The sequence below is a fragment of the Coptis chinensis genome, chromosome 3 (genome assembly GCF_015680905.1).
Source record: "Coptis chinensis isolate HL-2020 chromosome 3, ASM1568090v1, whole genome shotgun sequence".
Classification (NCBI taxonomy): domain Eukaryota; kingdom Viridiplantae; phylum Streptophyta; class Magnoliopsida; order Ranunculales; family Ranunculaceae; genus Coptis; species Coptis chinensis.
The window spans coordinates 122,146,404-122,159,343 of record NC_141458.1 but is presented as its reverse complement, the minus strand read 5'-3'; the positions used below and the strand labels follow the sequence as shown (position 1 = coordinate 122,159,343).

Genomic DNA, 12,940 nt, shown 5'->3' with positions numbered 1-12,940 from the left:
ACTTCTACTTTTCATTCATTGGAGAGACCCATGTGTTATGCATGTGTTATGCATTTGTTTTTCATTCTTTGGAGGACCATGTTTTCGGTTTTTTAGTAAAGCTTAAGTCAAATTAACATGTCAATTACCAAATCACTTTTAGACCCAACAAACTAAAGCCTTTATCTATGGGCAAAATAGGCAATTCATGAATATAAAAGAAAGCAACCCAAAAATACCTTTAGACCCAGCAACTAAAGCCTTTATCTATAGGCAAAATAGGCAATTCATGAATATAAAAGAAAAGATTTAGCTCTTTTAGAAATTTCAATTCATGATTATATAAAAGAAAACAACCCAAAAAATGCAGAGGACAAAATGTGTTTGATTGCCAAAATTTCTTCTCCGAATTGGCCAATTTGTGGTGGGCCGATTTGACAGAGTTCGAGCTCAACTCGTAAATTAAAATTTAGGCCGTAGTATGTGACTCAGACACAGTTTTGGATGAGTCGAATCAGAGTTTTAATATATCCAAAACCAGGGGTTGGCAAATGGCACTTGGTGGGCCGATTTTGGTTCACTGTACTCGTAAATTAAAATTTAGGCCGTAGAATCCCAAATTTGATTAGTTTAATATATCAAACACTTCAAATTCCTTGGCAAGTCAAATTCTTCATCTAAATTACAAGCTGCCCAGCTGCCCATTTTTTCATCAAAACTCAGAACAAGGAAATAAAGGTCAGAAACCAAATAGCCCTTTAAAACTTATTATTCTTAACCACTATGTCTATGCCTATCAGCCTATGCAACAATCAACTTTCAGTCTAATGTTTTTTTAATTTGTTTTGAGATGGTGGTGGGGTTCAAAATTCGAAAATCCAAGCAAGGAAGGAATCAGTAATCAGTACTCTTAAATCTTTATTGAATTTTGGTTTGTGGGGTAGTTTGATATTGAATGGGGTTTTGCTTAAAAACTGGTTGTCTGATGTGTTACTTTTTGTTTTTTCATTTAGAGATTCTCACCCACTTTCATTATAATATCAACTTACTTGTATTGGTTTTCTACTTCAAAGTCTCTATCTTTATCTCTATTTCCACTTCTTACTCAGTTCTCCTCTTTTAAAGAGTTGTTGTTCATTTCACTGTTCAATGGCTGAACAATAATAAGAACATGTATATTTCTTGTGGGACTAATTGTTAAAGTTAATATGAGTTGAAATTGGTTGGTTTGTTCTAAGATATTTTTCTTGAAGCAGTAAGGAGTGGGTCGTGAATTTGGATGGCAGAATTGGTTGGACCTCGTTTATATTGTTGCTATAATTGCCGAAACCATGTTTCTCTGCACGACGACATCGTTTCAAAATCTTTTCAGGTAAAACTCTTTTGGATACAATAGTTATATGGATCATGTCATAAGAAGGGGGAAGAAATTGAAGTAGAAGTTTTACTCGGGCTTTATGTGGTTGTTTAGTGTGCTTTTGTATTGCTGTTGATGTTTTAGCAGTGTAAAATTTGTGTATGTGATAGTTTTGACATTCTTCATAACTTGTATTCTCAGGGTAGAAATGGTCGAGCTTTTCTGTTCTCCCATGTGATGAACGTAGTTGTAGGTACCAAGGAGGACAGGCATCTAATAACAGGGCTCCATACAGTTGCCGATGTCTACTGTTGTGACTGCCGCCAGGTGTTGGGATGGAAATATGAAAAAGCTTATGAACCAACACAGAAATACAAGGAAGGGAAGTTTATACTTGAGAAAGCAAAAATTGTTATAGAAAACTGGTAGTGTGGTTTCCTAAATTGTCTATCCTTGTGCTTCTATCAGTCCTTGCTTTCAGTAAGATGTTTATAAAATATATCACTGTCTAATAGGCGACCTCATGTTCATCATGTACAAACATTTCTCATTAATTCAAATATCTCATTGTTTGGTACTGTGTACATTCTGCTGCTAATCTGCACCTTGATGTTGCAATGAAGATAAATTTCTCTGTGAATAAGCTTGTAACATATACTTGATTAAATGAGATTTCAGATTTATCTTATGATGAAAATTCAAAACTCAGCACTTTAATTAGCCCGCATTAATAACTTTTGATATGTGAGCCAAGTGTGATGTGGTTTATATACAGTTCTCATGCTAAAAAAATTTAGCTTCCCTGTTGTGCCGCCGTTTGCCAATGTTGAGGACTTGTGTTGTGTCATGAGTATAGTCATTGCAAGCTGTGACTGATATATCTAGTAGAGGCAATTATGTCTCCTAGCGAGTTTCTACACAAAAGTTGTGTTGGATTTTATGTTGTCTATCTAGCAGTGAATCAAAAATTTTGTCTGTTGTAACTTTAAGAGGCCTCTACTGAAGGAGCTTGTGAACTTCACATAACTACTAATTACATTGTTAAGCTGAATATATAAGCTGATTTTTTTTTTCGTTTTGTTTTGTAGTTTATGATTTGTCTCACATTGAGAAAATCTCCCCGTTTAATATGCAGTGAAAAAATGTGTGAATTTAGTTATATGTGAACTGCACCTCTAACTACTTGGTAAGGCAACCATGTACAAATGTTAAAACTTCAGGAATCAGGATTTTGTATAGCTATGACTTTGGGAATCATTAACAAGAGAGTTGGAAGGATCAGGGAAAGGGACTGCTTTATATATGTGAACGTTGGGATGTAGCTTGAGACTTTAAGTCGTACCCCTCAAAATCCGTGTGCTACACGACTCTAGAGAAGGACAATTTCTTCAATAACACCCACTTGGGGGTGGCTCTGAGAGGTGGGGAGGGTGACTACTTTTTCAATGAAGGAATGGAAAGTTGTCTATGAGCTCCCTTTCTTGTAGACTGTCAGTTAGTCAACCAAGCAAAAGAGGCTCTACAATCGCAATCAACTACACCTGTTTTCCAACATCATATACCTTCTCCTCTCCACAATCAGGAGTTTGAACAATATATTTTCATTTAAAGCAAAGACTTTGTTATCTAAATCTTGCCATAATAACTGAGTTCGTACATGCATTTTGGGCGGATCTATGGAAATGGCTTCTTATTGTTACTGATACTCCACCATTTCATGAAGAATATACCTAACACTACAATCTCCTTCCTCAAAAACCTATACAAGTTTGAGCACGTCTTACAATAATAGGTTTGCCTGGTAATAAAGTATCCATTATCGAGTCATGCCCCGCTTCTATTATTCTAGATGTGATAGATGCAACTTACATCGATGTAATGAAAGCGAAGGGTCCAGGACAATGATAGAAGCGCCATAATGGCATAAGCATAAGTCCTGCAACTCCCAAAAGATCAGCATTTTGGTTCCCTACACTGAAATATCAAGCCAATAGCTCAAATATCACAAGATTTTGCCACCTTTTGGACTATGTCTTTCCTACAACTTATGTATCTTCCAATAGCTAACACTGATAAAAGATGCTGAGCAGCAGCAGCAATGATCACTAATTGCAGTAGTATTGTGTGATATCCAAACTCCCTAAGGATTCACCGATTCACCAACTTCTACATTCTCTTGCATAAATGGAATATTTAGGAAGATACTAGTTCATCCTTGATATGAATAAGAAAATAAACTAGGAAACCAGTACCAGAAAGAAAGTTCAAACCAACATGTCAGAGATTGTGAAGTTTCTTGATTCATCTCAAATTATGTGACCATCTTGGAAAGACGTTTTATTTACTATGGGCGGAGAATACATACAGTCATACATCTACAGCCAAATGATAGGGAAAAGTCAGAAACCAACAACTAACGAAATTTCAAGTTCCCAACTAACTCTGATAATGATCACATGTGAGCTGGTATAAAAGCTGTGCTTTCATGCTTCCACTTCCACAAAAAGACTGGCCTGTGGATGCAATCCTGCTTCTTTCAATGACAATGAACGCTTCTCTACGGTGTAGACAACCCGAGGGAAATTGGACACCAGATTGTAATTCTCAGCATTCAAGCAATCCAGAGAATCAACATAGTCATAAAGAGTTTGGATCGTAGCTGTACTTTGGAACCTCCGCTCCTTGCGTTCTCCAGTTGGAAACTTCACCAAAACCTTATACAACACAAAAATGCCAACCTATTAGAATTCAATACTAAAACAGTAGAAAGATATTTGTAGAAGTACAATTACTTTCACAAAATGAGATGCGAAAAGTATGCAGAGCTACACTGAACATGACCAACTTCAATTATATAGATGACTAAACTCAACAGTACACAACAACAATAACCATAACCCTTCAGATGACCCAAATGTCTCACTAGCTAAGAACCATCATGAAAAGAAAAGAGTCTTCTACTGTTTTAGCGAGCAAGTCGCAAATCAAAATAAGCTATAAAAAATGTTCTGCACTACTTTCTTTTAGCAATGCAATTAATCAATTCTTATACTATTTAGTAAGCAAGATGGCTAAATTGCATGTACTTCTTATGGTGGTATTAGAATGCATTCTTGACAGAACATAGACAGTTCAGTAAAGTACCAGACCTACAGCCTCAAGTAACATGCTCTATATACCCACAAAAGGCATTTTCCAATCAACTTTCCTATCCGTTTACCCTTATTATTAGACAAGCATATATGTAGGTTAAGCAATTAACTCCTAACAACATAGAAAACTAAGCTCAGACCAAACAGAAAAAACCGGAACATTTACAAAAAGTTTGATGCGCGACTTCAAAACTACAGAGCTATTATCAGAACTCAAATGTATTACTTGTGTTACATTAGGCCCTTTATCAGGTTCAGCACCAAGTGACATAGCTTTCTCCTGCCGCCTTCTAGCTAGTGCAGCTTCTTTCTCAGCAGCTTCACGAGCAGCTCTTTCTTGGGCCTCTTCTTCCTCCTTACGTTGCCTCTCAGCTTCAGCAGCTTCCCTTTCCAAGCGCTCTTGCTCTTCCTTCCTTTGGCGTTCCCTAGCCTGATATGTCAGACAAACAATGCTATATCGGTCTAATGTCAAGAATTGAAAATCAATTTCCATGAAAATGTTACCCAGGGTCAATAGGTTCGTAGTCAGTATCTCAGGCATAAAGTTCTAAACAAGGTCAAGCACCAGAAATAACAAAATGAAATAGCATACTTGATCAGCTTCAAGGGCTGCCCTGTAGGCAGCATCCTGTTCCTCCCTCAATCTTGAGTTGTTCCTCCTTTCTTCTGCATCAAGCCTAGCTGTGACCAGAACTGGAGCACTCTCTTCTACTACCTTCTGAAGGATTGCAAGCATTTGTTCAGGAGACTTTGGTCCTTCAATCTGCAAGATACAGCAATATATAAAAACTAATAATAATAACAATAATAATAAACAAAGAAATAAAGAAATAAATATTGAATGGTTGACATCTTTATCCTCTACCTAGTAGCCACTACATCAAGCAATGGTTACAATGACAAAACGCCTTCTTAAGAACTTGTCAAATTTAATGTTTTATACACGGAAGCTGTCCGCTAGAATTCTACAAACAACAGAAGCAGTGCATATCAATTTCTAGTCTATACTCTATATTAACGAGCTTCACAAGGATTCAGCAAACGATGATAAAAAAGAGTGGCAGCCTAACTATGCATATATAGACGTAAGAGAATGAAATTAATATGATTCCACTTCCAAACACTCCTACCACCTCTCCCATGAGAAATTTTATGTTAATGAGTTCAACTTGTTTATACTTTATACAGCTCCTCAATCTCCCAACCTTTAAAATTCCTTCCCAACAAATATTCCGAGATGTGATGCCACCTACTTGAATAATGTGTTCGGAGAAGTGTGTTTCTTCTCTGTCACAATTGATGGCAGGGAAGGGATATTACCAACCCAGCCACTGTAGGCTATTGAAGTAAAGTAACACAGTATAAGAGCAGTAGCATGTAAGCCCTGCAAGGTCATGCGTTCAATTTCCCAGACCAGTAATGGCGCTAAGATAGGCAGTCGTCAATGCATGCCCACCCCTAGAGGTGCTGTAAGTATGAAATTACCCCCGTTTTCTATCTTTTATAGTGTCATACCTCCCAAAGCCCAAAGTGTATAATGAGTCATGCCTCACAAAATATCCAAAACATCTTGTTTCCTGACTGCTCGATTGACTTGGCAGTTTAGAATAAAGTGGTAAAACTGGTAGATATAACACTGAAAGGAACATAAGTATCTGTTTCATAAACACAACAAGCTCGTATAATGGGTAAACAAAGAATCCTCCAAATCCATAGCAAAAATGGCCAAAGTGGTTTGTGTCTAGAATAGAAACAAAAGTGACCCCCATCACAATCCAAGGTTGTTCTTTACTTTCCTTAGATAGTTACACATGCAGAGAGTACACAAATTAAAGCATACAAACAATAAAAAAAAAAAAAAAAAAAAATGATCACCTGCTGAAGTAATGCAATCCGCTGATTAGTAGCAGGCATGACCACAGCACAGAATGGGTACCTAGACGCCTTCAAACTATTACTCATCTTAAACCCCTCGCTGGCCCGTATACTCCCTCCCCAAGATACAAAATTATCATTAACATAATCAGCCAAAGCCTGAGAACACAAACTCTGTTGACAAAACAATGGAGTATCCGGATGATCAGGAGAATGCAAATAAACAAACAACATCTTAAACGCTTGACGTGAGTTTTGCAAAGCATCCATAAACCCTTGCACAGCAAAATCAGGCCGAGTAATTCCATAATCCTTTTCGAAACCCGAAACAAACTCCAAAGCTTCAGAAGCCGCAGCAGATAAAGAAACCAATGGTGTATTTGAATCATTATTACTACGATTACTAGAACCAGTAACTAATCCAAGGATACCAAATGATCTTGATAGAACCCAAACACCTAACCCTATTGCACCTGTAACTAACCCTAAACTAGCTGAAACAACAGATATAGGTAAAGTAATGATCTTCCATGCTAATGAAGGAGAATCTTGTGGAATCAATTGGGAATGATCATTGTCACCAATACCTTCCCAAGAATTGAAGTTATTAGGGTTAGGGTGTAGTAGAGATGATGATGGGAGGAGGAGGAGGTGGGATTGTCATTACCAGTGGTGAAAGAAGAGATGGCTAATTGGAGATCCCAATTATGAGCAGAGAGAATCTCTGTAGATAAATCTGCATCCTCTAAACCTGTTATTGCTTGGAAATAAGCTAACTTATCTTCCACATCCACCATTTTATTTCTTTTCACAGTTTTTGAGATCAAAGAATTTAATCTCAAGAATTGGGGAATGTGTCTTTCTTGTTTCTTTCTAATGATTAACTAATAATAAAATATATTGGGGGCAAATATGTAATTTAACTACTTAAAAATATCTTCCTATTTAATAATAAGAACTAAAATTCAAAAATTATATTATCCCAGAAATGTTAGAGTTTAAAAAAACAACGATGCGTAGTACGGTTCGTATATACTTGTATTCTAATATCATAATAAATTCGCGTCAAATTGTTAAATAACAGGTATGTAAACTGTTTGGATAATGATTCACCTAAACACACTAATGAAGTTGTAAGGGGTATTAATTGTGGTAGAGGAGAGACTAAACCAAATGGTTGCTTACGTATCCAGAGTGTTTTCTAGAATCAAGTCTCCATGTGCGTAGTTTTTTGTTTGAAATGATTGTTGGGTATTTATAGGAATCTTATTGCTTAAAATATCCTTTTCCTTATTTGATGAGATATTTCCCTCTTTGTATGAAATATTTTCAAAAGCTTTATGTGGAAAAAATTCCTTAACATATCTTCAGACCTGCTATATATAACTTGGGTGCCATATTAGTGGGCAGTGTCATTGCTTCAATAGAGGGCATGCCCGAATGCCACACTAGTAGGCAAGCTGGACTGCCACAATAGTGAGCAAGCAAGCCCGCCTCACTAGTAGGCAAGCGATGCCACAGTAGCGGGCAAGCAAGTACGTCTCACTAGTAGGAAAGCGGGACTGCCATGGTAGTGGGCAAACAAGCATGCCTCATTAGTGGGCGTCTCTTATAGTAGTACCCAATGATGATCGTTCGTAGGGGTACAAGTACACTGGTACATACACAAACCATGTTGGGCATTGGTTTTTTTTTTTTAATCTTAAAGTCTTGAAACCCGTCCCTCAAGTTCAATAGTTAATATGATTTTTTTGGATTCTAATTGTAATTGGTAATTGTAATTATGTAGGAAAGACTCATATATTTTTTTTAATAGAGAATAATTATGTTATTTAGGTGACATGGAAAAGTTTTTCTAAATTATTAATAAAAGAGAATTTGTTCTAATATTAGAGAGGAAAATTTGGGATAATTATATAATTTAAATGATATTAGGGAGATTTTTCTAAATTATTAATAAATAGGGGTTTGTTCTAATTTTTGTGAGGGAGGTGTTTCGAAATTGAGCAGAAGGTTCCTAAATACCCGACTATCATCTAATAAGAATAAGAAAAAAACCTAAAGAGTAGCTCGATCGGTTTACTGGTTGAGTTTTATGACTTTCAGATCAAAGAGTTAATACAGAAGCAGAGGGCAAAAACAGTTTTAAACTTGCTTGGTTGCATTATTGCATAGTGTATTTTGACATTGAAAAGTCTTGACGACATAGTATCTGCTCTTATTTGAGAACCACAAGTTCGAATTTTAGGGAGGCTTCGACTAGTTTTCCCCAAATTGAGTGGAAAGTCTCTTGCTCCATCTCCATGGGATAGGTCACACACATACAACAACATTTGAAGACACGGAATAATTTCCATACCAACTCGCTCTTCTGAGCATACATCATGTTATTAAAAAATTCCTTTAATTGATGAAGATATATAATCTTACGTGATTACATGATAAGAAATATTACACTTGAGTTAAATGCGCCATAGGAAAGCCTAGTTGCTACTTGACTTGACTATACACTTTAGGGGTTGTTTGTTTTTTTTTAATTCAGCATTCAGAGTCTCTTAAACTTAAGTTTTAAACATTCAGAGCCTCAAAATTTGTTTGTTTTTTTTAAATAGTTTAAGTATTCAGTCAAAACTTGTTTGTTTTTTTTAAGTAGTTTAAGTATTCAGTGGTACTTTTATCATTCAGCACCAAAAAAATTCCTTGATACTGAATTCTAATACTTGAAATGAGAAAGTCCATTCTTGCCATTTCTTAAGAACCCAATCTGAAAAACTCATCTACTTTCTTATCTTGACCTTTATGACTACAAAATAGGTTCTTCAAAATTTGATGTTGTGTCACGAGTTTTTTTTATTTTTTTTGGGTGAATGATATCCACTTTGTTAAAAATATAATTACATATATATTTTATGAAAGTAAACAAAATATGAAAAAAACCGTTAAAATATATTTTTGAAAGCATATTTTAAATAAATTTATTTATCATTTCTTTTCTTCGATAATCCATCTCCCCTCTTCAAATATAATATATATTTTGTTTTACAAGAAATCAAGTTAGTGTTTAAAATAGATAGCATGAGTAAAATTGTCCGAATAATTATATTTAGTCTTCAGAGGCAGGTTATTCTAACAGAAAACAAACATGTTTTTCAGAATTCAACAATCCGCATTTAGCATTTAGCGGATGGGTCATTTAGCATCCAGCGTTGAGCATTCAGAGTCTCTGAAAAACAAACGACCCCTAGACAAGATGAAGAGTTCTCATGGTATCTTCTCCTTGATCTGAACTAGTATTGTTTGTTTTCTGGCTTTGTTTCGGCTTCCTGTCTTTTACAGGCTTGAAATTTGCCAGCCTTGCCAATTCATCCACCTCTACCACAAGTCCTTCAATCCTTGTTGTGATTTCAATCAATAATGAAGCTGCAGTTACAAGTGGTACAACCTCAATGAGAGGTATAGTGGTATGTGCTACGATTGCATCCATTTTCTTCTCTTGTGGTGCTTCACCTACTGGTTGCTTTGATGTATTGATCTGCGTTGGAAGAGACTTCAGGGCATCTTGGAGATCTTGTACTGCGCCTTTCATGTCCTCAACTGAAAAATCAATAGTTGAAGATTTCCTCATGGTTTTGGTAATGTGAGCCAGCTCTTTCAAGACAACTGAAGACTGAGAGCTTAAGCCCATGCAAACACCACTGAGATGCTTCTTTATGTATTCAGGTGCCTGTTTTCCAGTTATTAATAAAATTGAGTTATGCATTTTTCCATGTGAAAGAAGTTGAAGGGACTTCAAGAGCTGAATTTATTCTTTACCTGAATTTCAGAGTTGATGCAGCCATTGAGAGCCTCAATGCAATAAGCACAATTACGAATTGAGGCTCCAGTCTTCAAATAGTGTTTCCATGGATGCCGGAAACTGAAGCGACCATGGGCAGGTTCCCATCTAGCAAAATTGGCCTGTGGTGAATCCAGTCCAAGTTAGTACTCGAAAATTAAAAATATATATGTTATCGTTATATTTCATTTTAGTAAAATCAAGACAATTACCAGAGCCTCTTCTGTCGCTTTTGAATTTAGCACACACTTATATTCTTTCAGTTTTTTACCGGTATCTTCTTCATTTTCCAATTTATCCTCACTATCTTTGAAATATTCTGTTACAGATCCTGAAATTCAAGTTGTAAAATATAAATGAGAAAACAAATGATTTATCACCATGATCCTCCAAGGGTCCATTAGGTATTACTTAAAGAACGCACCATCCAATGAATTAGCTAATTTTTCCATGTTACGAGCGACAAGTCTATGGAGATCCTGGCCTGCCCATATGGGGCAAATGAGCATGCTGACGAGAAGGCACATTGAGCCCCCTATTAGAATGGTAGATAGTCGTTGTTGTGCTAGGTCAAACAAATTATCGACACGGTAACCCGACACTGAAACCAGGCTGAAGGTTAGAATAAAGATCATGGCACCATAATCAAACCGTGCTTTCACTACGGGGATAAATCTGGAAAAGGTTGCTGCCGAAGCTGTCATTGAAAAGAAAATTGTTAAATTCGAACAACAGAATATACACGTACATTGGGTGATATAAGCTTTGGAAAGTCATTCACGCACCTAAAAGGAATACTGATGTTCTGAGAACTATGGGTTCAAATCTCTCTCCAGACTGACTTGCAATCCAATGAACACCAACTGCTAGAGCTCCGGCAAGAAATGTTCCAGTTGCCCTATTGAGGCTTTTACAGAGCGTTGCACCTATTTTAACAATGACATTTTTCAAAATTCTGTCATCTTAAATGCTAACAAAATTCTGGAAGCTAATGGTGTTCACTAAACAACAGTGCAAGTCTCGTAAAACAAAAATGTCCCCAGAATAAAACCATCTGAATCATTAGTCGTAAAAGAGTGATAATCTGAAGAGGACTAACTGACTACTTACCAACAGTATATTCGAAGACAACGACAACAGTTAGAACTGCCCACATAGCATTCCCTCCAACACCTTGGTATAAAGGTCTCATATAGTAAAAGAGTGATACAACAGTAAGAGCAACCCCTACTTTGAGACAATGCATAACTTTTCTAGGATCATCAACTCCTACATCCCAAGCCTTACTGAAAAATCTTCGCACTTTCCTCATCAAACTAAAAACAGGTCCTACAATAGCCCAGCATATTCTTTGGAATACCCTTGATTCTGGGACCAATACTTCAGATGGGGAACCATCAGCCATTCTTACTCTCCATTCCAATCCACCAGATACTGCCTTGTCATTAACCATCCTGCATCCACTTATTGTTCTAAATGATAGTTTAGATTCAATGATTGAGATGAAATCGATAGCCTTGAGGGTTGTAAGTCTGGGATATGTGTGTTAAACGTAGTGCTTCCTAGATTGTTTACACAGCTCAGTACTGTGTAATAGAAGAGTTAAACAGTTAACTTTGATTGCTCAATGTTGGATCACCATGAAGCTTTTATAAGGGTGCATATATGTGTATGTTGAGTTTCTTAAAGGAAATGATCCAAGACACCTGGGAGTGGAATTGTGGAAAGGACGTTTTTTTTTCTTTTTTGGGTAGGTTTGTTAAGGTATATAGTACACGCTTGTCACCAGGCTCTTTGCTAATGTTTTTGTTCTCTTATCTCTCCTTGGACTACTTTGCGGGAAAGCATTTGATCTCATAAAGTTTGGGCACATTAAGAAAGTTTACGGTCAGGATTACACCGTAGGTGGTTCTTAACCTATATATTATAGTGTTTTTAAGTCTTGAAACCCATCCATTGAGATCGATAATTAGCATGGTTTTTTTAGATTCTAATTGTAAAATGGTAATTGTAATTATATAGGAGAGACTCATCTATTTATTTTTTAAAAATAAAATGGAAAATAATTATGTTATTTAAGTGATATTAGGAGATTCTTTTAAATTATCAATAATAAAATAGGACTTGTTTTAATTTTAATGTGGAAAATGGAGGTAATTATTTAATTTAAGTGACATTAAAGATGTGTTATGCATAAAAAAAAAAAAGAGACCTAATTAATAAAAGTAGAATTTATTCTAAATTGGTATTCCGGAAATTATCATAATATAGTATAGATATTACTAAACACTCTAGGTCCACGTACGATACTAATTGTGAGACCATAAGATAAAATATCCGATTTATGGGAGTTTTATAGTCTCATGGACATTACAGCATGGATTCCACAATCCAGAATTCTTGACCTGTTTTGATGTAAGCAACCAAATTACGTTGCTCGTGTCATACATCTCTAACCATACTAGTGTACATTCCACAGAATGTGACAGAAAATGGTAGTTTTACAATCTACCAAACTAGATATCATACTAAAATGTGTGGACTAGAACTTTATTTAAAGATGCATGAGAATGAGATCTTGTGAGGTCCAATTCAATTTGGACTTTGCAGAGTAGACTATAAGCTGGTTTTGGGCTCCAGCCACCCTGATCTCTAGTGAATGCCCCTTTTTCCTTTTTTCTTATTTTTTTTAAAATAATTTTCTTGAAATTTTTTATGTGTTATCACTCATGCATTGTTAAG

General features: G+C 36.0%; 3 protein-coding genes across 4 annotated transcripts; 1 reads left to right on the top strand and 2 right to left on the bottom strand.

The window, feature by feature from the left end:
• Positions 1–671: 671 nt before the first annotated feature.
• On the top strand, positions 672–1,920 carry LOC147513931 (protein yippee-like At4g27745). Of its 2 annotated transcripts, XM_086597268.1 has the most exons (3): positions 672–717; positions 1,236–1,351; positions 1,538–1,920. In XM_086597268.1, exons 2-3 carry the CDS (start codon positions 1,259–1,261, stop codon positions 1,763–1,765), a joined length of 321 nt encoding a protein of 106 aa, XP_086453394.1. In that variant the 5' UTR covers positions 672–717; positions 1,236–1,258; the 3' UTR covers positions 1,766–1,920. The 2 variants fall into 2 exon arrangements, with proteins under 2 accessions (XP_086453394.1, XP_086453393.1); XM_086597267.1 differs by lacking the exon at positions 672–717 and having other exon boundaries at positions 749–1,351.
• A 1,698-nt stretch (positions 1,921–3,618) lies between these two features.
• Positions 3,619–7,215, bottom strand: LOC147513930 (plant UBX domain-containing protein 10-like). The gene is given in 5 exon segments (XM_086597266.1): positions 3,619–4,050; positions 4,715–4,918; positions 5,081–5,251; positions 6,364–6,972; positions 6,975–7,215. Coding segments are annotated over 5 exon segments (1,401 nt in total). The 5' UTR covers positions 7,161–7,215; the 3' UTR covers positions 3,619–3,819.
• Positions 7,216–9,439: 2,224 nt separating this feature from the next.
• LOC147513929 (aluminum activated malate transporter family protein) lies at positions 9,440–11,820 on the bottom strand. The gene is made up of 6 exons (XM_086597276.1): positions 11,309–11,820; positions 10,984–11,124; positions 10,623–10,895; positions 10,411–10,529; positions 10,177–10,320; positions 9,440–10,087 (listed from the first exon to the last, which is right to left on the bottom strand). Exons 1-6 carry the CDS (start codon positions 11,649–11,651, stop codon positions 9,605–9,607), a joined length of 1,503 nt encoding a protein of 500 aa, XP_086453402.1. The 5' UTR covers positions 11,652–11,820; the 3' UTR covers positions 9,440–9,604.
• Between the last annotated feature and the right edge of the window lie 1,120 nt (positions 11,821–12,940).